This window comes from Ammospiza caudacuta, chromosome 1 (genome assembly GCF_027887145.1).
Source record: "Ammospiza caudacuta isolate bAmmCau1 chromosome 1, bAmmCau1.pri, whole genome shotgun sequence".
Taxonomy (NCBI): domain Eukaryota; kingdom Metazoa; phylum Chordata; class Aves; order Passeriformes; family Passerellidae; genus Ammospiza; species Ammospiza caudacuta.
Window position 1 is genome coordinate 127586729 of NC_080593.1, and position 27233 is coordinate 127613961.

Sequence of the window (27233 nt, forward strand, 5' to 3'; positions counted from 1 at the left end):
GAAACACACATTACCTGGTCACATCAAGCTTCTCATCTTCACCCCCTAATCCTGTTCTTAATCTATTCTCCACCCAGCCTGTGTTAGTGCTTGGGATTGCCCACAGCCAGGTTCAGGACCTTGAACTTGGCCTTGTTGAACTTCATAGGGTTTACAAGGGTCCACTTCCCATGCCTATTAAGGTTTCTCTAGATGTCATCCCTTGCCTCCAGTGTCCACACAGCTTGGTGTCATTGGCAAACCTGCTGAGGGTGCACTCAATGCCACGGTCTGTGTTGACTAGAAAGATGTTAAACTGCACCAGTCCCAATACTGATCCCCAAGGAATGCCACTCATCAGTGGTCTTCAGTAGAAAATCTACCAAATTAATACATTTTTGAGCATGACCATGAGCCATTTCTATATCCATCAGGTGCCAATTAATCAAATCTATGCCTCCCCAGAAGAAATATGAATGTCTGGGTCCCTTGTGAAGGAAGTTGTCTGGTACATATTCATGTACAAGTGTAGTAGCTAATTTGACAGCTTTAGGAGTGATATGTTTCTGCATTCCTTGGGGTGGAATCATTAGCACAGGTAAATCTCTGTGCTGCTGACAGCAAATTTATTTGACACAGAGTTTATGATCTAGTAGATGTAAATGTCTGCTGTGAAACCAATGATGGATGAAGGGAGAGAACAGCTTATCTCACAAGATTTCCAGTTGGGATAGAAATAATCTATCTTGTGAAATGTTGACAAGTTCACTTCTAGTCTTAGTTAGAAAATTGAGGCTGGAAAAGATAGTGCTGAAAAAATAATGGGGTGAAAATCTTTTCTAACTTTTCAAAGCATTTCCTACATCCATTCTTAACTTGCTACAAAGTGCTTAGGGAGTTGCAGAGCTATTCAATCACTTTCATATTAACAGAAAAGCCCCATGTGCCCAGCTTTTCTAAGAACTATTTCCTGTGCTAAAGAGAATTTTGGGCTATTACTATCTGTATAAAGGAGTTCACTGTTTAGAGATTTATTTAAATGCAAGGGAATCTTAAGTGATTCTGAACAGCTTTGCCACTGTGCCTCTTACAGTGTCACCTTTCTGACATTTTTGATGGAAATAAAGAGAACACATAACTAACAGCCTTAGCCTTCTACACTACTCAATTTTTTTTAAAAGTGGGTTTTGTAGAACTGCAAATGTAGGTCTATACAAATAGTCATCAAGATAGTATTGATCTGTCCCAGGAGAATATGAAAAAGTTTTTAAAAACTGTAAATAAGGGTTTAAGGAGAAGAACATTTAAGATGTAACTCTGAAACAGTAGCAGATAGGCAAAAAATCTGTGAAGATTATGGTATTCTGAAGAGGATACCATAGCCTCAGATATTTCCCAAGAGCAGATTATAATTCTACTTTTTATCCTTAAAATCATTCCAACTTGTAGTAGGAGATGATGAAAGCCGACACAGTCAATGACCTTAAAATGACATATAAAAATAGTATGAAAAGGTCTAATTATTGCAAAGGTCACAGGATAAAAATTTTATTCCAATTCTGTTGTTTCCAGCAATTGATGGAAATGCAACAGAGCTATCAGAATTCCTCAGTGGTTCTCAGAAATGCTTGGTATTTACTTTGCTGATTCAACATATTAGAATTTATATATCTTGCAATAAGGGCATCATAGCTGAACTCACAACAAAAATGGAAGACAAAAATAATATATATTTAATAAATCACTTGCTAAAATTTAGGGAAGGAAACAATTTCAAGGAGGCATGAAATTTGCTTACAAATATTTCTCCAATTTCAGAGAGGTAGATGAAACAAAAAAATTATTATTTTATGAAAAAATATGATTTAATGTAATACAGCTCCTACAGAAGAAACTGCAGTCAGACTTAATACCAAAATATTTTATATAGGAAAGTGTTACTTAAGTATTGTATATTATATATTTCTACATAAAAGCATTTTATATCAGGTTCTTTTATAATCTTAAATACATGTTGCTGAGCTCAAAATACCAAAACTAAGTGTAAATTTTTAAAAATTCTTTTAAATATTTGAAGTTTGGAATTTCTATTGGCAAAATATTTTCTGTCAAAAAGAAGTCTAAAGGACATGCATTTTCAATAATTCTAATTATTAAAATAGATTGGGAGATTTTATTAATTTTGTGTGAAGTAAAAATATCCAGTCAATAAGTCTCAGGCTTTTACTGCATCTTTTGAGGTCAAAAATAATAAATAAAAATGTTTGAGCCTTTAGCATCACTGTTAAAACACTGAACTGTGTTTATCCCTACTCCTACACCTTATCTTTCTACATCTCTCTCCACCACAGTCAATTTCAGGGTAAAATAGACTTTTCAGGTAAAAACAGACTTCACTGAAAAAATGTGTTTTAATGCAAGTCTCAACCACCACGTGATTCCACATTTAATAGGATATGATGTTCTGTCACAGCAATTTTACACTGAAATAATTCTGATGATTTTCTTATTCTTTTTATATATTATTGAAGCTGAGAAGAGATTTAGCTGCAGCTTTCCTCAAACTGCATGAAGTTTGTTTCCTAAATAAAAGTTTCACCTTATCCATATGATTCAGTGTAAAGTCGATTTTGCGCATTTAATCAGAATGGAGGAGCTTTTCAATATAGGTTTGTTTTTATGCAGACAGCTTCCTAAGCTCCAGAAGGTATTCTCCTCAGAAAGGTCTCTGCTTCTTTCTCCATATATAACTGTTCTAGCAATCATAATGAGACAACTATCTCTTGCTATGTCTTTGAGTATGATTCCAATGAAAAGACAAATTTGAGAACAAAAATACTGTCTATAGAAACTATATATCTCTATAGAAGCTATATATCTATATATCCATATCAAGCTTATATCTATGTAAGGTCGACTTTCTTTTATATTTCAAGAATAAATTTACAGGTAGAATATAAGTGAACCTTCAAAGTGTTCACAAGATTTCTGATCTTGTTGAGAAGAATAAGTATCTGCTTGTAAATTTCCGGCGTTCTTCTTTTCTCTTTGCTGGGCTGATTTATTACCGGAGATAGTTAGCTCAGGGAATGCCATTTTTGCTCTATTTCTCGGCTGTTTAGGCTGTTTAGGTTTTCTGCTGTTTTAGGTGTGCTGGAATTCTCAAGGATGTCCTTGGAGAGCCGACGCTTCAAAGAACGAGGAGAGACTTCTGATCTTGTCTCGGTCTCGGTGTTTATTAATTGTTTATCTAAAAGATTTTCTTTCAGCCCGACAGAGGTCTGCACAGCAAGTCAGCCATGGGCACACTCCCAAGCCCCCGGGCGGTCACTTATCTTTATACCCTAAGTTACGTGTACAATATTTATCATTTTTCTCCAATACTTTCTACTCTTATTAACCTGTGCACTTCTAGTAACAACCAATCCCCAAGTGCCACCACCACCACAGAAGATGGAGGCCAAGAAGAAGAAGAAGAAGGACAGGACACGCCCCAATTCCTCCATCTTACTTCTTTAGACCCCCCTGTACCAAAATCCTAAACCCTGTGTTTTACACTTTAACTAACTTATCCCTTCACCATTCACCCAGTGGAATCCTCCCAGTCCTCATACAGGTCTCATCTCCTGTGTAGGATCAAAATCCTGCCACCAGACACTTCTGGCAACATTCCAGGATTCCCGAGCCCCCCAAGGGTGGTCTCGGCCTCTCTGCACCTCCATCCTGAGGTGCTGAGATCCCACATCTCCCCCTTCTGTTTGCACCAGGAAGACCTCTTTTACTATCCGATTCATAGCGTGTTTTAAACATGCAAATATGCATGGGACGACAAGTATGAGGAATAGGAGAATTATTAAAACATAGAACCCTACTCTTAAAATTCCTCTCCAAATGGGAGAGATGTCAAAGAACTCTACCATACATTTTGCTTTGGCTGATTAATAGGTAAATTATCCCCATTGCTTATTGCAATGAATGAAAGAATGATGCACATAAGCATCATGAAACTCATGGCTTCACTTCTGTGTGACATCATTGCTTTGCTTTTCATTCAGGACCTTAACAGAGAATTCCCCCAAAGTCCTTAGTTTCTTCTTATTTCTCTTCCGAGTCGTCTTGGCAATCTGAGTCTCGACCCCTGTTTGAGTACTCGTCTCTTTTTTTTTCTCTTGGATCTTTGTTCTGGGTTCCGTATTTTCATGTTCTCGCACTCCAAATGGTTTCACGTGTCGTGCCGTCACCCACGTCTCGATCTGTGGAGATACAAGCGAAAGCCTTGCCCCCCACTAGGTGGCGCTGTCACCGGCCTCCCCAGCTCGGATGACAGCATGAGCTCTACCGCCCCTGTCCTGTCGATTGCCGTGTTCGTGATCTCATTTGAGACCGTGTCTGCTTGGCTTTTAATTCAGCTGAAAATGGAGCTTGAACACCAGAACGTCTCCCTTGAAGGGAAGGGACTGGGACTCCGAGGGTTATACCAGAGGCATCAAGTCTGAGGAGGGTGTGGAGCCGCTGGGACATAGGATCCCGAGCACGGCCCCTCCTCGCCCGAGACGTCACTCTCTCCCCCTCGTTCCACCTCCGAATCTCCTCCCCTCGGTCTGTCCCGACTCTGTCTCCTCTCCCTCTGACGTTGTGTCCCTGGCTCCTCCCGCCGGTGTGTACAGCCCGCCCCCCGCCGGCACCCGGGCCCGCCCCGCAATTCGAGCCGACTTTGCTCCCGGGTTTTTGCGAGTTTTGCCCGCCGCGCGCGTCTCCGCTACTCTGCCGGCCGGAGCGGCCGCCACCCCCCGGCGCCGCGCTGATAAAAGCCGCGTCTGCACTCATGTCTCCCTTTTCTGTCTCTTCACCCGCGCTCCCCGCCAGCTCCGTCGCTGCCGCGCCGTGCCCCCCGCGAGGAAGCGCCTCCCCCCCCGATCCCTTCTCTTCCCCCTGCACCCCCCCTCCGATCCTGACTCCCTTGTATTCTCCGGAGTTTTAGGACGCTTTAGGAGCTTCTTGGGGTTTCTGGGTTTTGGGACCGGGGGCTTTAATATTATTTCCTGCTCTCTTTTCTCGAGAGCCCTTTCCCCTGGCTTCTTGAGGCCAGAACTAATTAAAATTTTTTCTTTTTTTTTTCTCCTGGAGCTTTGCTCCCCACCCTCCTTCTGAGGGTGCCGGCAACTTTTCGTTGCTCTCCCAGTCTTTTCGACTGTGCCGAGATGATGCCTTTCTGGCATCAATCTTGCCGACGAGAGCAGCTTTAACGCTGTCTCGTCCTTCTTTGTTGCTAAAAAATATAAGTGCCTATTAATTTCCTGCCAAAACCCCACTTCGAATAGCAGGCATGTTTCGGCCAGTGGGTAATTAAGCCTTGCCCACAACAACAGCTGTTTTAATTCTTTCTTTTGAGATCCTTTCTGTATATGTTTGAGCCACGCCTTGTAAGGCGGACAAAATTTCCCGTTGTTTTTTGGGAGAGTGTGCAATTATGTTCTTATTTTTTGACCTTCTCACCGAATCTGTCGTCAGAGCTGTCCGAAGGCTCCCGTCTCTGTCCAGCAGGTCACAGGAGAAGGAATCCAGAGGCGCCTTCTGGTTCCGATCCGGGCTGCTCTGCGAACTGCCTTCGGCAGAAGCTGAGAGATGGAATTCTCAGTGACTGCTGTTTTTTTGCAGACTCTTCTGGCTGTTTTTTTTTTTTTCTTTTCTTTTCTTCTTTCTTCTTTTCCTTTTTTTTTTTTCTCAGGCTTCTCTCCTCAGGAGCTGCTCTCTCGGCTCTTCAGCTCTTCAGCTCTTCAGGGCTGATCCCCCCCCGAAAGGGTTGGTGGGGGGTGCCCACGCAGCGAACGCCACTTGTCGGGTTTCTGGCTGTTGCTGTTTAGGTGGCCTGGAAAGGCCCAGGGATGGCCTTGGAGAGCCGACGCTTCAAAGAACGAGGAGAGACTTCTGATCTTGTCTCGGTCTCGGTGTTTATTAATTGTTTATCTAAAAGATTTTCTTTCAGCCCGACAGAGGTCTGCACAGCAAGTCAGCCATGGGCACACTCCCAAGCCCCCGGGCGGTCACTTATCTTTATACCCTAAGTTACGTGTACAATATTTATCATTTTTCTCCAATACTTTCTACTCTTATTAACCTGTGCACTTCTAGTAACAACCAATCCCCAAGTGCCACCACCACCACAGAAGATGGAGGCCAAGAAGAAGAAGAAGAAGGACAGGACACGCCCCAATTCCTCCATCTTACTTCTTTAGACCCCCCTGTACCAAAATCCTAAACCCTGTGTTTTACACTTTAACTAACTTATCCCTTCACCATTCACCCAGTGGAATCCTCCCAGTCCTCATACAGGTCTCATCTCCTGTGTAGGATCAAAATCCTGCCACCAGACACTTCTGGCAACATTCCAGGATTCCCGAGCCCCCCAAGGGTGGTCTCGGCCTCTCTGCACCTCCATCCTGAGGTGCTGAGATCCCACACTGCTTAAGAGAAAACATTTGCAAACCAGATTTTCTCATTCTCCAAGGAGTGATGCATTTGGGATGGGAAATAGATACTTTCTGAGTGGATGATAGAGTAGCAGTTAAAGATCAGTGTGCATTTCTTGAGATCCTAAAAGGGAGCTCTCCAGAACAATTGCAGTCCTCCTCAACAGATTTTGATTTGAGATCATAGTTTATTCCACCATCTAAGTTACCATCCAAATTTTCTGTATTAGATATACATTATTTGCTTTGCTAAGTAGAAACTCTTGTTAAAACTCTTGTTAAAAAATTTAATCTCTCTCTATTAACAATAACTGATATTTTTGCCTAAATTCCTCATGCATTACAGTAAAAATCTTTCTTAAAGTTTTACAGCATCAGTTCAGAAGACGTAAAAACTAGACCGGTGTTTTAGTTATGCTGTCCATTTTTACTGCCCATTACTCATTTTCAGTGACTTGAAGGTGCCTTTGCAAACTTCCAGATGCTTGACTTACTGATATCAAATGTTTGTTTTCAGATATCAACATGGCAGGAGAACCAAAACCATACAGACCAAAACCTGGCAACAAGCGGCCACTTTCAGCACTTTACAGGCAAGTGAGATTTCACCTTAACTTATTCCAATACAATTTTTATCTGAAAGATTATGGTAACCTAAAATGTATCTACCAATAAATATTGAAGTGTGCAATATTTACCAAAATTATGATGAAATTTAAGTACTTATTAATGCTCCCACTCCTAGTACTGTTATCAATAATTTTCATTTTTTTCTTAATTGAGTATAATTTCAACTTTTAGTCCTTATGATTCGTTGCTTGGCTCTGGCCTCATTTTTGTGACTTTTTTATTTGCAATGATCAGAGCAAAAAAATTGGTTTCTCACAGATTTTTCTGTCAGGGGTGAGAACCAAGTTTTGATAAAAACTGGATTTCTTCCTTGACTGTTCAGGAGGGCATTGATAGTGTCTTTCTCATATTCCCAGGTGCCTTTTGTCATAGAGCATTTACAAATTTGAGGAAACATCCACTTTTTTTTTTCAAAATCAATTATGTTTAGTGAAGCATTACAGATTGTTAGGGCTACCATGCCCACAGGTATTTCTGCTCAAAAAACCTTACATCTCATAAAAGTAGCAGAGAATTTATGCTGCAGATCCATGGAAGGAATTAGGACTGATTCCTACTGTAGCTGAAATGTAGGTAGACTGGCTCTGAGACCAACACCTCAGGAGTCAAATCAGACACACTTGAGCAGTACTTTCTCATGCCTTGTCTGGTCTGAAAGCTTCAGATGGAAATTCGAGGGTGGCATCTCAGAATAAGACAGCCAGAAGCATTTTAGGTCTGAGCCTCCATGCTATATAGAAGAGATTTGAAGTTTTATAATATAGCTGTCCTCAGCTGAAGTGATAGAAATATTATTTTTGGAGAAGAGAATCCCTGTTTCATCATTACTCTCCACTGCAAACTACTAAACTCTGTAGGTGTTCCTGGTAACCTTGGTCTACTCTGTCCCTGTTCCAGTATTTCAAAAGATTTTGAAAGATGTTCTGTGATTTCTGGCGTTTATATTCATTTCTACCTCTGAGCCTTTGAAGGTTTTCTCATAAATACTTGCTCTACAGAAAAGATAGGGATAAGAGAGACCTATGGAAAGTTCTAAAGGAATTTTAAAGAGGAAAAATATCTTCGATTGTGTCCTTTCATGGATGTAGTGCAAACTCTTTCTCTAGAAGATCACGAGGCTTTTAAGAGCAGCTAAGAGAATCCTTCCATTTCTCCCTTCATCCTAATTTTCCCTCTGCTCTGACCTTGTAAGACCCCACCTGGAGTACAGTGTCCTGATCTGCAGTACTGAGCACAAGAAAGGACTTACTGGTGGCTTATAAAATAGAACACCTTTTCACATGGGCAGATAGTGATAGGATAAAGGAGGAACAATTTTCAACTAAAAAAGGAGGGATTGAGATTAGATTTTAGGAAGATATTGTACACTCAAAGGATAGTGAGGCACTGGAACAGATTTCCCAGGGTAGTTGTGGGTGTCCCATTGTAAATATTCAGGGCCAGGCTGGATGGAGTCCTGAGCAATCTTATCTGGTGGATGGCATCCCTGCCCATGGTGTGATGGTTGTATCTAGATGATCTTTAAGGTTCCTCCCAATCTTCTCTGTCATTCTATGGTGTGGTCCCTTCCAACACAAACCATTATATGATTGTATGATAACAAGGAACATTTATTATCCCAGTGTCGCTTAATCTATTATGTGAGATCAGTGACTAATAAAGTTTTGGCAACACTGAGAACATTTATTTATTTCAGAACACTGTAACTGTGTCTGACTAGGATAGAGTTAACTTTCTTCATAGAATCCTCTAAGTGTTTTGGATTTGTTGCTAAAACACACCAATGTTTTGACTGTTGCTAAACAGTACTTGCACAGCCTCATGATTTTCTCATTTTCCTATTCTGCCAATTAATAGGCTTGGTGTGGGCAAGAAGCTATGAAGAAATATATCTGAGACAGCTGACCCAACCTGGCCAGAAGGATATTCTCTCATTTTGTCAGAAATAAAAATTGGGAAGGTTTTTCTTCCAAAGCAGCTGTTAGCTGGAGATTGCCTGGATAGCTTATGGGAGGTGGAAAGTAATGCAAAGGCAATCACTTGGATTTTTTTTCCCTTCCCCTTTTACACTGCAAATATCTCAATCCTAAATTAGGATTTTTACCTTTTGATCTCTCCTTCATCCTGATAGGGGACAATGGTGGGGGAGTGAGTCAGTGACTATGTGGGTGCTTAGCTGCTGGCCAGGATCCACCCGCAAGACTGAGACAGATAAGAGGGAAGTAGTTACAGTAGATTTGATTTGCTCTACGAGAGTCATTGGTTAAAAAATTTGTCACAAAATAGTCACTGTAAAAGGAAGGACTGTAAGTAGAACGAGAATAATGGATTTCAGAAAGGACAGAATTAAATGAGCTCAGAGATCTGGTGAGTAGAAAAATTCTTGGAAAGAAAATTGAGGGACAGAGGAAGTGCAGAAAATCTTGCACTGAATGTGCTTAAGGTAGAACAGAAAATTCTCCCAAAGCAGAAAAAAATCAAAAGAATAATATGACAGCATCGACTTTCTCTAACATTCTAAAAATTGAAAAGGAATTGTACAAAATGTGGAATCAAAATGCCATGACTGGAAGTAGAAAAGAAGAGCAGAGTCATCCTACAGGATGTCAGAAAGGTTAAAGTAAAGAATTGTACAAAGAACAAAGGTAACAAAAATTTGTCATTAGAGTAACATCCTCTGATTTTGGTTAGGAGGAAAAGAGAACAGATGATGCAGAAAAGACTTCTTTTATTTCATCAAAATGATTAGCTGACCAGCTATTAAAGAAAATAAATTTTTACCAGAGGGTATGCAATAAAAAATTGTCTAATCAATGTTTGACTAAGTGAATTTTATGGAAATGATCTGATAATGTTCACAGTAGTGTGTTCAAAGGACTAGCTGAATCTGTGTGTGGACTATTAGGGATTCTTTCCAAAAACTTATGGAGGTCTTGTAAGGTAAAGAAACAGTGGGTATGGGAAGGTGTTATGCCTATTTTTTAGAAGAAGAGGTTCAGAAAATTATTACATGAGACCAGCTTTGATTCTCAGAAATGTACTAAAACACATTATTAGAAATCACTTTATCAAGACCAAGAAATTAATAAATGGGTAAAAAATCAGGAGCATATTATGCTGAAGCAATATAGCTTCCTTATTTGACAAGACAGTAAATTTAATGTAGAAAGAGATGTGCTATAAAGTCATTGTCATGGTTTAGCAAAGACGCTCCCAATTTAGTACCCTCTGAGACTCTCCCAAATGAGATTCCACTTGCTCGCTCACACGCCTTTCCTTCCCCCTTCCTGCTCCAGGGATACAGTGGAGAACTGGAGGCACAAAGGGGTGAAAATTGCAGAGACAAGAACAATTTACTACAAACAGCAATGAGATTAAAAAAAAAAAAAAAGGAAAAAGTAACAGCAAAAATATTAATAACAAAAGGTATAAGACAAAAACTATTTACACAGAAAGCCCATGGCCAGTACCAACTAATTTTTCCACACCACACCACCCCACCCCACACCACACCACGCCACACCACACCACACCCCACCACACCACACCACACCACACCACACCACACCACACCACACCACACCACACCACACCACACTTTCTCCCACCTGGAAAAGGGATGCCTTTCTTTCCAGAAATCAGAACAAAAGTCCTTTTCCTCTGTCCCTGGCAGTGGTGTAAAATGTTATTCAACAATATTTGGGTGATGGCCAGGCCTTCTCAGCAGAGCACACAGCAGCCCACAGCTGTGGGGTTCAAGCAGTCCGATCCAGCAGCTGGGACCACAGACGCACACACACCGCCACTCCTGGCTGCTGTAAAAAACTATCTCTGCCCTGGACAAAACTAGGACAGTCGTTTAAATAAAGTTTGATACTTACTTTTCAGGTTTCATAAGCATGTTCAGGAAAATTGCCTAGAAGAATCTGTCTTAAGGTAGACAGCCAATGGAAAACAGCGACTGTGTACACACAGTATTAAGGATAATAACTGTTAACTTTTCAGTTTCCTTTGTTAGTGATTTTTAATGGTATTTTTCATATGTGAGACAACGTAAAGAACAATTTTAAGAAAAGCAAGCAGGAGTGCTGCACAGGCTTGCAGGATTTTATTTACTTTGAAGTACTTGAGACTTCGAAAGTGTTCAAAGAACTTTGCATTTCTGAAAAGAAGTTTGTATCACATTTATAGGTGGATATACACATAAGTCATTAATACAGAGCAACTGATGTCTATGATGCGCTATATCCTCATAATTTGCTTGTGTGGCCAAGTCATTGGATTCATTTTTTCCTGTAATGGCATAATCCTCTTTAATAGCTCAAGATCTACATTCCTTTATTTTAACTTTTCTAGTTTTATAATCTGTGGGAAAAAAAACCTCATTTAATCTTACCTATGCGAAATTTAGCATGAACATAAATGTGAGACACAAACTTTTTTTAGGTGGAAGACAGATATAACTAAATAATAAAAGGACTTCCATGTTTTGTTTAGGTCTTAAAAATTTTTTGCGAACATTTAGTCTTTGCTTCAGAAAGCTGTTGAACACATTAATAATTTTAAGCATGCTCATTGAATATCTTAAAATGTACTTAGAGTAGTGCTCGGGAATCAGTTAAATTCTAACATAGCTGTAAACTCCATCATCATCCATCCTAATTTGCATTGCATTGAGAGGGACATAAATCTCAGAAGATTCAAAATTGTTCTGAATTTTCTTTTTAGCACACCACTTCTGCAGAAAATCACACGCTTAAAAAAATATGCATCTTAATATTGCTTTGCATCTCATTGTATTGGTCTAGCCTCCAGCAAAAATTAATTGAACCAGCGGCACACCTTAGGATCTTTGAAACACAAGGTGAAGATTCAAGGTGCTGACACAAATGTGTTAAAGCACTCTTTGGAGGCAATGTTTTGGTATAATAAAACATCACAGTTTGTCTTTTTAATTTAGTGGTGTTTTGATCAGTATTTCACTAAAGCAACTCTGTGTCACCATATGAAACCCCATTTACTGTTTTTTTCCTGTGCCTATTGTCCAGTATACCAAAGCAGAATCAACCTTAAGTAGTCTGATGGACTGTTATTCTGCTTCTCTTCATCATAAAATACTTTAATTATTTGTTGTTCATTTCAGTCCACTACCACATTATATGGCATATTAAATACACACCTGAAAGCTTTTTCTCCATTTCAGAAGCCTTTGTTTCACTTTCTGACTCTGGAGGCTGTTGATGGTGTGCAACCATTCCCAGCTGCTCAAGGAGTGGACCTAAGCCCCAGGACAGGTGGAGCAGAGCCACCATACACGTGCTGCCCATGGCTGGCCCTCCCTCAGAGCATGGAGCACATCCTCTCCCTATGGCTGACATCCTGGGAGCTGGCTAAAAGCCTTATCTGGCACCCCTCTGGTAGTAACAAGGTTGAGAGGGCTTGAGAAGGGTGACAAGGGCACCTACTTTTGAGTCTTTTGAAAAAACAAAACCAGTGTGCTAAAGACTGACCACAACAGTGCCGTTTTTATTGCCATAAAAATGAGCACAATTACTGCAGACTCTCCTCTGCATGAGGTGGTGGTGGGGATCTGCTGGAGATCACACTGGGGAAGGCGAAGTCAAAACCAGTGTGGTGGTACTTGTACAACTGAGAGTGCAGGGTCCCATATCACATCCAAGTCTGCTTTCTGAGAAAGCTAGTTACTTGACAAATCCCCAGGGTCAAAGTGATACTTGTACAATGTGGCAAAGCAGGGCACTAGGATTTGGAGGAGAAATGGAAAGGCAAGTTGCTGGGCACTGCCAGGATATCTAGTAAATCTCTCTGCTCTACACAATTTAACATTATAGTTGACTAGAAACTTTTCCAAAACTGTTTTATCCAAGAAAAGTAATCCCTATGTGGATTATTTTCATCCTTGCCAAACTTCAAGCTTCTTTAGAGTGCCACAAGCAAAACTGGCAGGCCCCAGTGTCACATCTTGAAGACTCAGTGAGGAGTTATTCCATCCCCAGACCTCCAGTATTCCTATTGCCGTCTGGAAATGAAGCTATCTAGCCTAAGATCCATCCTGCTGAGGCACACCCTGGAGTGAGACAATTAACAGAATGGATTTAGTGAATAGATTAAGAAAGCCAGGAAAACCTGAAGTGAAATACCTTCTCACTGTGTTGGCTTGGCTGCAACCAGAACCAGCCTCTGGTGTCGAGTTCCCACAGCACTGCCCAGATGTAGCGCACGGTGACTGACCCTGCAAAGGCTTCCCTCCAGGACAAGGATTTTCCCAGCTGTTCTCTGAAATTTCTGGTGTACAGTTCAGCACTCTCTGAGTGGTGTTAGATAGCACAATGATTTCCCATTACCAATCACTTTGTCATGTAATGCAATTGAAATGTATATTTAACATGCCTGATTTAACTTACTACTAATTATCTACATTAAACAGGCTTTACTTTAAAATTTCATAACTTCCATGGCCTCTGAAACAAATTATTTTATTTAAATAGCTCATATAAGTATACTGGAAAAGGATATTCTTTTATTTACATGATATGGTTATTTTTTATGTCAGTGGGGTTTTTTTGACACAAATATTTTATCAATTTCCTCAGCACATTTTACTTTTATAATCTCGAACACAAAACTGATTAAATTATGTGGCACACCTTGCATTTCCTTTGGTTTTTCAGTCTTATAGCAGAAGCTGAAAGAATTGCTTGCAGTCCTTCTCTACTTGCCCTCGGCTTCTTAAATTTATTGTAAATATAGTTTATAGAGTTTGGTGTGGTCTGGTTTGCCTCAGAGCCATCCATCATTTTGAGTTGCTCTTCTGAGCACATCTGAGCACCCTTCATTTCAGGAAAAAGTGTGAAAAGGACACTGATGAGCAACTTGATTTTAACTTGATTTTATCTTCTAGTATAGGAATCTTCTTGAGGTCATTCCTCCCTCTCATAAACCTTAATATAAACTCAACAAGTTCTGCACCAAGCAAGAACTACCATTCTATTAGAATACTGCAGGATTTTGCATCATTACTGCAATATTGTGCCACTGATAGTGTATTATCAATCTTTTTAAACCTGTCATATAATACAAGTTACTGCAGGTATAAGTGTCTTTCTTAATTCAATACTGTCCTAGATTTCCAGCATTTTTCTTTATATTTTCTTTTTCTTAATGAACTTGTGTGTCCATCATTGTTACTGATCTACAAGAGATGAAAGACACAGAAAACAGAAAACAAACCTTATAAAGTATTTTCTGACACTTTAGACTTACATTAAATTGTGGTTACAACTCCTACATTATTCTATACGCTGAATGAAAAAAAATATGCTTATTGAGCATAATTTTTCTACGACTACGTTATATTAGCACAATATAGTGTGATATTTCTTTTGAATCAAAGTGATTCTTTTTCTACAGAAATGTATCTTCCTAATGCTTTTCATTATTTTTCTTTATGAGAAAAGTTATTTTATTTCAGTACAGTGGAATGGGCTTAAGATAAATGTTGTTCTGCAGCTCTTCTCCTGACAAAAGATTTAGCTTCCATAAAAAATCCCCACATTTCTAGATATGTTTAAATAGAGAGTTTTAAGTCCAGCAGGATATTATTTACATTCATTTTATCAAAGAATGCTGCCGGTGGTCACATTTGAAACAGTCATTACTGTACAGAAAAAATATAATTTAGTTTCAAATTTTTACTTGAACAGTACAAATTTTGCTTGTGTTGAGAATTTAAATAGTATTCTCAATTACATTAAAAATCTTAAAAGGTACAAATACAAAGCAACAGCAGACTCAGTGATTCAATTTGAAACTTTGTTTGTTTGTTTTCTTTCAATAAAAGACCTCCATGTCAAATAACTAATATCACAGGAATATTTTTTTTTAATCTGCTGATGGAAAGCAGCACATGCAAGTCTTCATTTCTAAATTATGGTGGTGTAATTGCAATCAGTTTTATCCCATAGATGTTTAAAAGAGTACATGTGCTCAGAGGGGCTGGGAAAGGCAGACAAAGGTTTAGGTTTGCCCTTTCACATGATTCAGAGTATGATTGTGCAGCACTTCATGGCTTTAGAGAGGGGGGAAAATGAGGGAGAGAAAGATATTTCAGATCCTTAGCAACAGGAACACCTTTTGCTTCTGTTTATTTTGAAATAAATCACAGATAAATAAAAATAACAAAATATATAAAATGCAACTGGCATCTTGATTTCTGCATTCAATCATATTATTCCTAACCTGTGGTGTAACTCCAATAATAACTAGGACAATGAAACTTTTTTTTTTTTAAATCTTCCTATTCACTATTTTACGAATACTGTTAACGCCCCTTAAGAAGGGACTAGGGCAGGTTTTGCCTCTCAGATCATCATTACATGATAAATCTTACATTTTGCTCATGTTTCTTTGCTTTTGCTCACCATCAGTTTTTAAAGGGTGGCATTGACACAGATCCATTTGGAAGTAGGTCCTGTGTAAAGACTAGCACTTGTCTTTGTAAAAATCTTCCCTCAAATTATCCCTTAGATTTATACAGTATTTCCTCAGGGTTTTTTTCCTCTTTTAAGAGGATGTGACTCCAGCTTATACACATCTGCACAGGAGCTGCATCCCTCTTCCCATCTCAGTACTCTTCCTCTTGCATAAGGTGATATATGGTATCACATGAATGATCTTGTGTTCTTCCACAAAAGCCCAGACATCATAATCACATTCATGCTCAGAGATTAGCAAATTTGGAGAATAGGCTTTTCACTTATTATTGTTGGGGTTTTTTCCTGGTGTTTAATTTTCTTTCTTATTTTTTACTTCTGCTATGAAACCTGATGCAATATACTATAGATAAAGTATCTAACTGTAAACTTATCTTTTTTTTCTTTAATGGTTTTTAATCACTGTTTATACCACAGAAGAACAGAAAACATATAAACTATCTTCTGCTGGCATTGAAATGATTGACTCCTTTCTTATTCAATTGAAATTATTATGACTCCTTTCTTATCCGAAAATTTTGGCTGCTAATACAAATTGGAAAACTTTGGCTTATAAATCAAAAAATAAATTCCTAAAAGATCCAGAGTATTGATGGGTTTGCCTGCAGGCAAACAGAAACAGTAGTTTTAGTCACACATTTGCTTTAAATCTTGACAACCTGAGGCCTATTCCTATCCCTTATTGCAATGTGAGATTTCTACCCTTTATTACTGCATGGATTCTTGCATTGAATATAAGAAATAATCACTTTTGACTCAACATGTTGTCTTCCATATGAAGATGATGTCTTCTGTAGGTGTTCTGCTGCATTTCAGTTAGGATAAAAAGCCTAGTGCCTTCAACATATTAAAAAATCAGAAACTGACAACATGGTATTTTTCTACATTTGAGTTTTAGTGAAAAAGGCATCATGGAAACAGTATCAAGAGTTGCAGACACTGCTGTTCAGAAACTGTCCTATTAAGTCTTATGCTCATGACAGAGAATAGAGAAGGGCCTGCCTGGGCATTGCAAATGAACAGAGGAATTCTTAATTTTCAGGAATTTAGTAAACCCTTAATTGCTGCAGTAATCAGAGATGCAGAACGCTGTGCTTCAGAGAACCACTTAGTGGACTTGCAATTAGGCATTGGTTTTCACATAACGTAACACCTTTAATTATATAGAAGGCTGTAATTTGGTCTGGGAGATGCTGGTGTACTGCAAGGGCACCATTTAAGCGGCTTACAGAGAGCAACAGAAATATGATGCAGGGTTCTAAATTTAGTACTCTGTGAATAATAAGGAAGGTTGGATAAGCAAGACACTAAAACACATTTTAAAGTCTTATGAATTATATTAGAAGAAAAAATTTAAAGTATACTTAATTGGAAAGAAAATGGATTGCTAAGTAAAATTACAAATAGCATAGAAGGCTGTGTGAAACACAGAGAGTCAATATCAATATATTATCATGCAGTGAATTATAAAAATAAAATTACCATTAAGCTTTATTTCTCAGTGAGGTCTGTTAGTCTTGGACATACTGTCTGAAAATATGTTATCCACCCTACCAGAACTGATACTTAGTGCTGTTGATTCATAATGTCAAATGTAATTTTGTTTTTTAAAGCATAGGGTACAAATTGCATGCCTTTTAGGTGTTGCATGCCAGCATTTCCAAAACTTCTAGGAAAAGCATTGACTATTTTATTGAAAAGTAAAAAATGTATTCATAATCATATGTGATTTGAGTCCTAAAAAATGACCTTTTTCTAATACTTATTGTCATAAAAATGTATGCTGCATTTTTCAGTTTTGCATGAGTGAGGTTGTGCTAGGAAGCAGCATGACAAACATGAATCTTGCATTGTTAGAGAAGCGACCCTCCTGTAAATGCTTTAAAGTGCTAGTCCTGTCATTGAGGGGAAAAGGATATTAAGCCTCTACCCTTGGGATACCCAAAGGCAATGCCTGCATTAACCTTCATCTATTTGTGACTGCAAATAGCCATGCAGCAAAGTAGTATTGATTGTGTGCATTAGATCAGTCAACACTGTTTTGTTCAACCCACCCTGAAGAAGACATTCTAGATGGTTTTAGATCAGAACATATTGACCTGAGTGTTCTTACTCTGCTTTACAGCAGAAGAGGGTCAGGTGAAATCAGCTTCATGCAAAGAATGATTAAACCTGTAAGGAAGAGATGTCTAAAGCACACTACTTAGAACATTACATTTTTCTCAAAATTCTGTCTTTTGTTTGGAGCATAGATTTTTGCAAAATTTAGCAAGTAGTAAAAATCATGGGAAAAAGCAAAGAAAAATTGACAGCAGCATGGAGTTGTTTTCATGCTTCAGGTTTTGTTTCTTTTGCTCTCTTTAACAAAGGTACTAAATTGAGCACATTTTTAGTTTGGGAAACTTGCAAGGATCTCACTATGAATCCAAGTTTGAATTGCTTCATGACTGGAAACATCATACAGTGATGTATGGGTTAAACACAGTTTAGCTTATAACTCTGTTTGGCTACAGAAGACTTCTCTTGGGTGGCATGGGAGGAAACTGGAATCCATTATTACCTAAGAAGGTTTTCAAATGCAGTCTGGATCAATTTCACTCCAAATCACAATTTAGTTTTCCTCAGACATACTACCAGGATTTAGTCAACTATGAGAATCCATGCCACAGTTCATGTTATCTTTGCAAGTTTTGGATTCATAAAAAATGATGCAGCAAAATCTAACCTGTAAAATCAGATAGGATAAAGCTTTTATATTACTTAGAGCTTTTAGGTTTCACTCTCTTCTTGCTGCCTAAAATTTAGGCCACCATTTAATAATATTATGGGAAACTACTTCATTTTTTCCTTTAGTTCCCTTGAGTTCTCCTTGTTACCCTTTCCTACTACATCCCCAAAACCCTTCCATCCTGTGTTATAACAGTAATGCATTCAGCATCCACTATGACAATGTACATTTCTATTGGTATATCAAAACCAACTTTTGCATATGCTGGTTTAAGTCTCATCCTAGCCTCCTGCTGCTGTGAAAGTTAGCCCAGGGAAGAGGCAATCTCTCTAAAGCACTTCCTCCCTGTACATAAAGATACCTTTTATTCAGTTTTTCAACTGTCAAGCTTCAAAGATAACCCCAAACATTATTAATTACCTTTTACTAACAAGTGGTGAAAAGGTTCCTATCCTAGCTACCCATGGGGTAAAAAAATCCTAGTGACTCCTGAAACTTGTACTCATGACAAGAATTTAATGTTTATAAAAGATGTAAGATGCATATTTTTCTAGGAAACTAGCTAAATTTGGTCATCTGCTATGTACATCTGGTACATATGCTACACATCAGTGAGGCTGACATCAGGTATTATCGACAGCATCCTGTGCTAAGTGTTCCCTCAAAATCTTTTCCTACAGATAGTGCTATGGCACCACCCTGTCCTGGGGTTAGGAGTTCAGTAGAACTGGCTCACCCCAGGACAGGGTAAATGCATAAAATGCACTGCATAAAATGCATAAAATGCACTGCAACAATAGTCAGTGGTTTTTGCAGCGCTTTTTAAAAATATAATGGAATTTAATTTAATTTAATTTAATTAATTAAAAAAACCTTGCACATATTTTCTGTTTTCCAGACATGTAAAGTGCTTAAAAATAATGTATTTATATATATATATATTATATATATATATATTTTATTTTTTTTTTATATATATATATATATATACTGGGCCAAAATTCCATTTCTTTCACTTCAAAACACTGAAAAGACTAAAAGCCCCTCCATCTTGCAGCATGTTAAATGCAGAGTAAGTGCATGAATGCAAACCAAACCCTAAGGTGAGCAGAGGCATTCCTAGACAGAAAATCAAGCTGTCTTATGGGGACAAACTATAATTTCAGTTTTCTCTGTCACAAAAAATTAAGCTGCATAAGATCCATATCACCTACAGATGTATTGGGAAGTTAGTTTCTTCTGGGTACAACTTTTTCCTCATGGACTTGGAGAAAATCTGGTGCTTCAATAAGTGATCTAAGTTATTCTCAATTTTATATAATTAACCAAGTCAAAAAAGTCACAAAATATTATTTAAAAATGTATCTTTTTAAATCAGTCAGAATGTGTAATGTGTTGTGATACTTTCAAAAGGGACTAAATATGTATTATACATCTATTAAGGATTATGTATAGATCTGCATAGAGAGAGGCTGGTAGCCAAAGGGATAATCCTGTTTGATAATCTGTTTATCCCTAGAGTACTACTTACTAGTGTAGTAGCTTTCTTATTGAATAAATTCTTCAGTAATTAGTAAAATTTAGTTTTAGTACACTTGAATATTTCAGTTGTGAACTTTGATTAACCATGATCTGAGACTAGAAGAGAAGAAGCATGTGCTGATTAAAGGACGCTTCTCAACGAGCTCTGAGAAAAGACATTTTAATACATCCCCATAACTAGGAGTCTCTTGTTACTCAGTTCTTCCTCTTTTAAAAATTTTTTGCAATACCCAGTTAGTTGTCCGTCATTTCATATATGTATAAAACAGTTTTTGTTCTCAAATTCTAACTCTGCTTTTCTGTTTTAAATTTCTTCACACTGAATTAATACTAATTCTTCAATTTATATAAAAAAAATCCTATTTTAATTCTCTTCACTGGATGATTAAAAAACAGCTTTTTGGTACCTATTTTACATGCAGTAACATCTTTGTTAAAATGCTTTATGCACACCAATATTAAATGAATCATAACACTGAGTGTTGCTATTATTTAATGTGGCTCTCTTTCCTATTGACATAATTCTTTGTTCATGGTCATGCTGGGGATAGATTTTATTTTCTCAGCTTGATTATGAGACTTTCATATCAGGCAATATCAAGAGCTTTAAAAATGGCACTAAGTCTTAGCTATCATCTGTCTTATCATTTATCCACCAAGCATCAAAGGAATCAGTTTGCATTGAGAAATGACAGTTTGAGCTCACAGTATGTTAGCTTCCACCCATGGCTTAAGTGATGTATTTTATTTTGTGCTAGAATCTTTATATTTCAATAAATAACAGAAGCACCTAGGTCTGTCAAATACAAATTCTTGAGGTACTGCAAAAACTAATACATAGTATATGACATTATGCAATGTTCATGAAAACAACAGCTGGTTGTTGTTGCTTTTCTAATCTGAGTTATCAATTGCAATGTCAACCACCAGATGGGAGCAGAACTTATTGAAGTTGTTAGGGTCAATTGTAAAAATTGACATAAACATGTAAATTATTCTTCCATTCTCTCTGCTTCTGAAACACTTCTGATAAATTAGATCTACTATACAGACATTCTACTATTTATTTGTTCCATAATATGACAGAGTTTCTTGATAAAAATTGTCAACATTTATAAAGATGTTTATGGAAGCTTCAAAAGACAAAATTAGTTTCTTATCCTATTCTATTTGACAATAGTTACTGACAATATCCAGGAAAATTATCTTGGATTGAAATTAAGTCACAGAAACCAGAAAGGAAGGATGACTCAGTGTGCATCAGCAATTGTTCTTTCAGACTCAATAGATAGCAGAAGTTATATGAAATTATATTTCTTCTGTAAATTGAGACATGCTTTTATTAGGCTTGCTTGCATTGTATAGAAATATCTGGAGGTAGCAAAATTTATAATGCACATGCTTAAAAATAATTAAATGACAAAATATAGCACTACTTAAAAAGTTCTGAAGAAAGATGGTTTTTGATCACTTCAAATCACAAACTCAACATTCAGAGAAAAATGCATCCATGTTTGATTATGTGAATGGAAACTTGTTTCTTTTGAAAGGTCCCTTGAGTTGTTCTCATCATTTTAAAATTTAATGCATTGAAAAACAGGGTGAGCCATAAATCTGAATATTCTTTCACTATGCATATTTCTGCTAAATCTTTGGTCCTGCTAACTCTTTGGTTCCTAAAGCTGCACAATGCAAAAAAGACATACTTTGCAGGTAAATAAGTCAGCCACATCAGTTAGTCTAAATGCACACCAACACTCTACTGAAGTCCAAATTGCTTTACAGTTGTCCTGACTTTCCTATGTGGCTTGAATAAAAATGTTCCCAACTCCCTTGAAAACTGCAGTCACTATTAATGCATTTTATAGTCAAATAGAAAATGTGTGATGTCGGCTACACAGTCGGCTAATCCTCCTCAGGAATTTTGATATGAAGGTTGTAACCTAAAATGATGACTCATCTGAAAAAATATTAATTACTGACCCCTTTCTCTGATTCAGGGCAGATGGTTTTGTTTTTTTTCAAAAAGTCAGAATAAGAATCCTAACAAATTCATTAAATTCCATGTGTTTTTCCTACTAAGTGCCTAAAGATGAAATTATATGACAGCCACAAGGAAGATTATATTGATTGGTAATTAATTACCTTGGAGAATCCTTGGCTAAAATCCATTTGCCTGTGTACTGCATTTATATTGTTAGAAATGTTATTCACTTTGTCCTGTACACAGTTTTGGGAAGGAGAGGAGAGGATTCTTTAACAAGCAATTATATAGATTTGTGTATCTTGGGTCAGGCCTCAAATGCAGAAAAATTCTTGCCTGTAATCTTAATAGGAGAATTATGCAAGAAAGTAGAATTTACTTTGGGGTCTGTCATTCCATGATTTGTTTACAAGTCAAAGAGGAATTTACACACCCTTAGCCTAGTAACATTTCCCTGTATGTTTGTCTGTAAACCTTGAAAATTTGTCCATCTGAATGTTCAGTCCATGTCAAAGATGGAATTTAGATAACTGCCATTCATATAAGAAACCTTAGCAGCAAAGAAAATAATGAAGTGCACAATTGGGCTATTCAGACTTGTAAGATGTCTCTCAGGGTGCAAGGGGAATAACACTAAATGGGAAATTTGTAGAGTTCTTATTTTAAACACAGTGTGACAGGACTGTAGCATGTCAATGGGTAGTAATCAATTGCCTATGCCTGTTCATTTTACAGTGACTGGTTTTAATTGAGCAACTGACACAGTGTAAAAATTCTTTTTCCTCCTGAAAAACTTATCTATTATATGTAGATAAGGAAAATCTTAGCTGAAAATCAAAGTGGAGCACCACCTCAGTCTGCCATGTACCAGTCATGCTACTGATCAGCCTCCCTCCCTCCTATTCAAACTGGTTTATTGCCTTGGCATACTGACAAACTCATCTTTTCTGATGGGAAAACCATTTCAGGAAAGAAAGAAAATACCTCAATCTCTTCTGCTTCACTACCACTCCTACATAATTAAAACATGATTCCCTTTGTTTACTGTCTACTTAGTATTTCTTGGACCCAAAAGTATATTTTTGCAAAGACATCTGCTTTAAGATTTTTCCTGGAGGTGTATGACATCCCTTCTCAAAACTTATCAGAATTAGTCTTTTTGCACTATCATATTTAATTTTTTAAGAATTCCTCAAAACTCTGGAAAAGTCAGTATACATGAGGTTGAAAAGAAAGGTAAAAAGTTTTATTGACAAATGTCACAAGTAAAGATTATATAAGATGTTATTTCATATTGTGTTGCAGTTTTAAACCTTTATATTAATTTGCCATATACTGAATTACCAAACAAAAGGCCAACAGATAATTGTGTTCCTTTACTATGAGGAACACTTGAACTAATTAAAAGTAATTCAGCAAATTATCTAAAACCATTTAGTTAAATACAGAGAGAGGTCAAACCTAGGGCAGCACTATTTAAATCAAATTGAATTCCAGCTAGAGAACAGACTTCAAATAGATTTTTAATTGCGGTATTTTGTCCACAGGGCATTATATCACACACACTTTGTTTTCAAGTAAAATCCACCAGAATATCCCCCATCAGGGCAGTGCTATTGATTACAGAATTTCTGTATTATGAAGTATGTAAGTATGTTCTAGGGCTTTCATTTTTTGGTCACCTTGCCTATAGTTAATCTCTCCAGCCAAACACTGAGTGCTTTCCCAGACTGATTCATTTCACTAAGCAGGAAAAGAGGAAACCAAAGCATGACACCAGTGCACAGAGCCTGCAGGAGAAGGGTGAAACCCTCCATGAAGGGCTCTGTCATTTTATTGCTCTCTGTTAGCACTGCGTGAGCACAGAGAATGCCAAGCTCAGATTTTCTTGGGACTGCCCCAACCACAAGGACATGCAGCTTTGGGCCTCTCCTGTGCTTCCAGTTATACGCAAAGCCATCAGTGTTTCCTCTTCTGTTCTTCTAGTTCCATATGGATTTCAACCCCAGATAGAAAGGGAATGGTGAGCTATAATCATTAGGACAACAGAAAAGGGACTGTGTTTTCAATGTTTTGGATTTTAGATGATGGTAATAATTAAACTGGTCTATTAGTTTGTGAGTTTGTTGCACAAAACCTTTGTTGGATGAATAATAACTGCAACAGTATTCAGTTTTTTTACAAAGAGGACTTTCATGAAACTTTTTCCCTAAAACATTTATTGTTTAAAGTACCTTTGTTTACAACTAATGATAATTGTTCAAAATTAATTATATTTCAAATATTTTATTGTGGATCTAAATTGGCTTCAGATTCATAAATTAAATGCTCAGTTCCATACATGATATGATTTGCTGCATTAGAAGGCTACAAAGAGGCTACAAAGAGATTTTAATGACCTGGGTGTTTATTTTCCCCTCTTTCTAACACAGTATATTCCACGGGAATTATCACAACAGAACATTTTTGCACGTCACACAACCACTTAAAATTACTCAGCTGCAAATGTGCTTTAAACATGTTTATAAAGGATCCTAAAATCACATATTAATGGTCTTATCAAGCAGCTGATATCAGTAAACTCACTGAAGCCAGAACACTCCAAAAGAAAAAGGGCAGCCAGCTGCAGATACCAGAGCAGGAGCACTGCCTGAGAGCACAGATGAGGACTCTTGCATCTGCCCTGGCTGGATGGAAACTCCCAAAAGAGGCTCCTGCCAGAGTGCAGGTGCTGCCCTTCCTCACAGCCACAGCAGCCACATCAGGGAGTGGGAGAGCACTTTGAACCACGGGGTTTAGAACTGAGCATGATTCTGGATCTACCAAAACAGTGACACCCAGACCCAGCACAAGGCCAGCTCTGGCAAACGGGACAGAAGCTCTCATAAGGATGAGGTGATCGTGTCATACGAGCATAGGATGATGGAAACCAACAAAAACAAAACAAAAAAAAGCAGCAGAAAGAACAAAGTTCTTGTTCATTCTACACATTCCATTCAAATATCTACACAAGTCATCTCAATCTGTGAAATTCAAAGGGCCTAGATGTGCTACTTCATAAATATTTGATTTCTAGATCAAAGTTCCGTTGGGTAAATGGGATTTTTTCCAAGTTAAGTGGAAACTAAAGTGGAATACTAAAAGCGCCTACTAAAATGCTAAAATGAATCAGGCTCTTCTATTGGGCCTGATTGCTAAATTGTGCAATTAAATAAACTTGACATTGAGAACAGCTGTTTTAAATTCATTGCATAATTGTTTTTAAATAAAATAAATACCCATATTTAAAACTTTTGTTATTTACTTGACAGACTTGAATCAAAGGAGCCTTTCCTATCCGTTGGGTAAGTAAGAATATGTATTTTTTCATGGATATTTATGTATTTAACAACCATACCATATAATTTATGAGATTATATTAAGCATACACATCCTATTTCAACATGATTGTTATTTATTTTACTTAAGCTTATAAAATGCAGTTTTTCATTAATAAAAAGAGAAGCCATGAATATTTTCCTTCTCAAAAAAAAACTAAGTATGTTTTGCCTTTATTGATTAAACAAAACTTACACTAAAATACATATAGGAGTTAAAAGTTGCATTAAAAGGTAGCTGGTTTATTAATTTATTTTCACTGACTTTATTCAGAAACCATTCTAAATATCATCTATATCACTTGTCTAAACCATGAAAAAGTAATTGATAATGTCCTTTAAAAAATTGTGATACTTCAATAACAGAAATAAAATTTATGAAATAGAAAAAAATCCATTTTAGCCTGATTATAAATCACTGCACTGATTTGCATATTTCAGCCATAGCCTTCATAGTGTCAGAGTCACTTAAACAGTTATATGTTCTCTATTTTAAAATGATAACTCATCATACCAAAAAATTTGTTTTAAAAGGTGCCATATTCTAAAACATATTATTCTTCTAGAAAATGTAGACTAATATATGTATTAGTGGTAATTATCTGTATTTTACTTCTGAGTCTGAATTTCACTTTTCATGCACAATTTTCCTTTCAGCTTCATTCTTTAAAGCTTTCCAAAGTGTCCTAACATTCTCCCTCCCTGTTTTCCTTCAGAAGTGTCTTTTTAATGCGTCTTTACTCTCATCTTCCTTTGTTCACACCATACTTTGTACTATCAAGAATATAAAGTGCAATCAAAAGATCCCATACAAAATATCCATTGAAGGGTTAGTTCTACCATGTAATTATCAGTGACTTCCAAATTGTTGTACTAACTGCAGAACTAGAAGTCAACTTCAAATTCTGAAGTGCAGAGTAAACTTAACAAGCAAGAAAGTGTGTAAATTATGATCAAAAGAACTCTACAAATTAGCATAAACAGGACAGAGATACATCTTGGTTTCTGTAGCATGAAGTAATTATGGTTTGTTTTAGTACATTTTGGATTAATTGCTTGTTGTTTCTACTTTCTACCAGCTCAAAATTATTGGAAAATATTTGGAGGGGGCATGGATGGTACACTGCTCTTGTTTTGCATGCTCTGAAATGTCCAACTTTACTGTCAAATTCAGTCTCTTCTGTTAATAACTACCATTACTCCAATTTGTAACTCATCCTATTAAGTTGGCTTTTTGGGGCCTCCACTCTCATAATGAAGTGATTATTTGAAAATATCAACTTTACGATTAAAAAAAAATTTCGTTCTCATTTTCGTTGAGAAGCAAAGTCCTAAGTACAACAATTCAGCAAACAAATAAAAAAACAGTGTTAGCAGTAACATTATTTGCCAAAAAATAGTCAATCCTATTTCTTATAGTGATCTGAAGAACCACGCAGGCAATTTTAGATTATTTGCCTAGGAGGAAGCGTTGTGTTTTGGCTTTGGGTTTGTCTCCATATGAGCAGATTGGTGGCCACTATGTAAACGCACATTATGTCCACATATTTATTGTATATGAATTTGTCTCTAAAACTGATTCCTCTTGGGAATTCTCATATGCACAAGTAGACTTAGCTTTTTCCAGAACATTTTAGAAGTCTGCCTGTAATGTACTTGAATTCTTTTATGCAAGTTCACAATAATGAAGATAGATAAAGTCTCTCAAAATTATTCCCTGTGCGCTGCTTTTGCCTTTTACTTCTGTATTTCCTCCACCCCCAAGAAGGGCATCAGAGGGTTAGACCACCATGTTCTAAGGAGGGGCCCAAAGCAACATCCATCTCCTTGGTACCACATAAAAGAGACCCTCCTAATCCCACAAAAACAGGGGAGTTCTCTTTTACAGAGAATGAGTTCTTGTTCCAGGATCTGTATCTGAAGTTTTAGCCCAGAGAGCTGCAACCACCACGCTTTTAAAATACAGTAATATTTGCAGAAGAAATGCTAACTTAACCACTATTAAACAAA

At 37.3% G+C, this 27233-nt stretch overlaps 1 protein-coding gene across 3 annotated transcripts in view; it reads left to right on the top strand.

The window, feature by feature from the left end:
- RALYL (RALY RNA binding protein like) overlaps nt 1–27233 on the top strand; it is a 370530-nt gene that overhangs the window by 291561 nt on the left and 51736 nt on the right. For all 3 annotated transcript variants that reach the window (XM_058812647.1, XM_058812646.1, XM_058812648.1), the window contains 2 exons: nt 6967–7042; nt 25158–25190. In XM_058812647.1, the coding sequence (XP_058668630.1) occupies nt 6967–7042; nt 25158–25190 (109 nt within the window). The remainder of the gene's footprint in view (nt 1–6966; nt 7043–25157; nt 25191–27233) is intronic.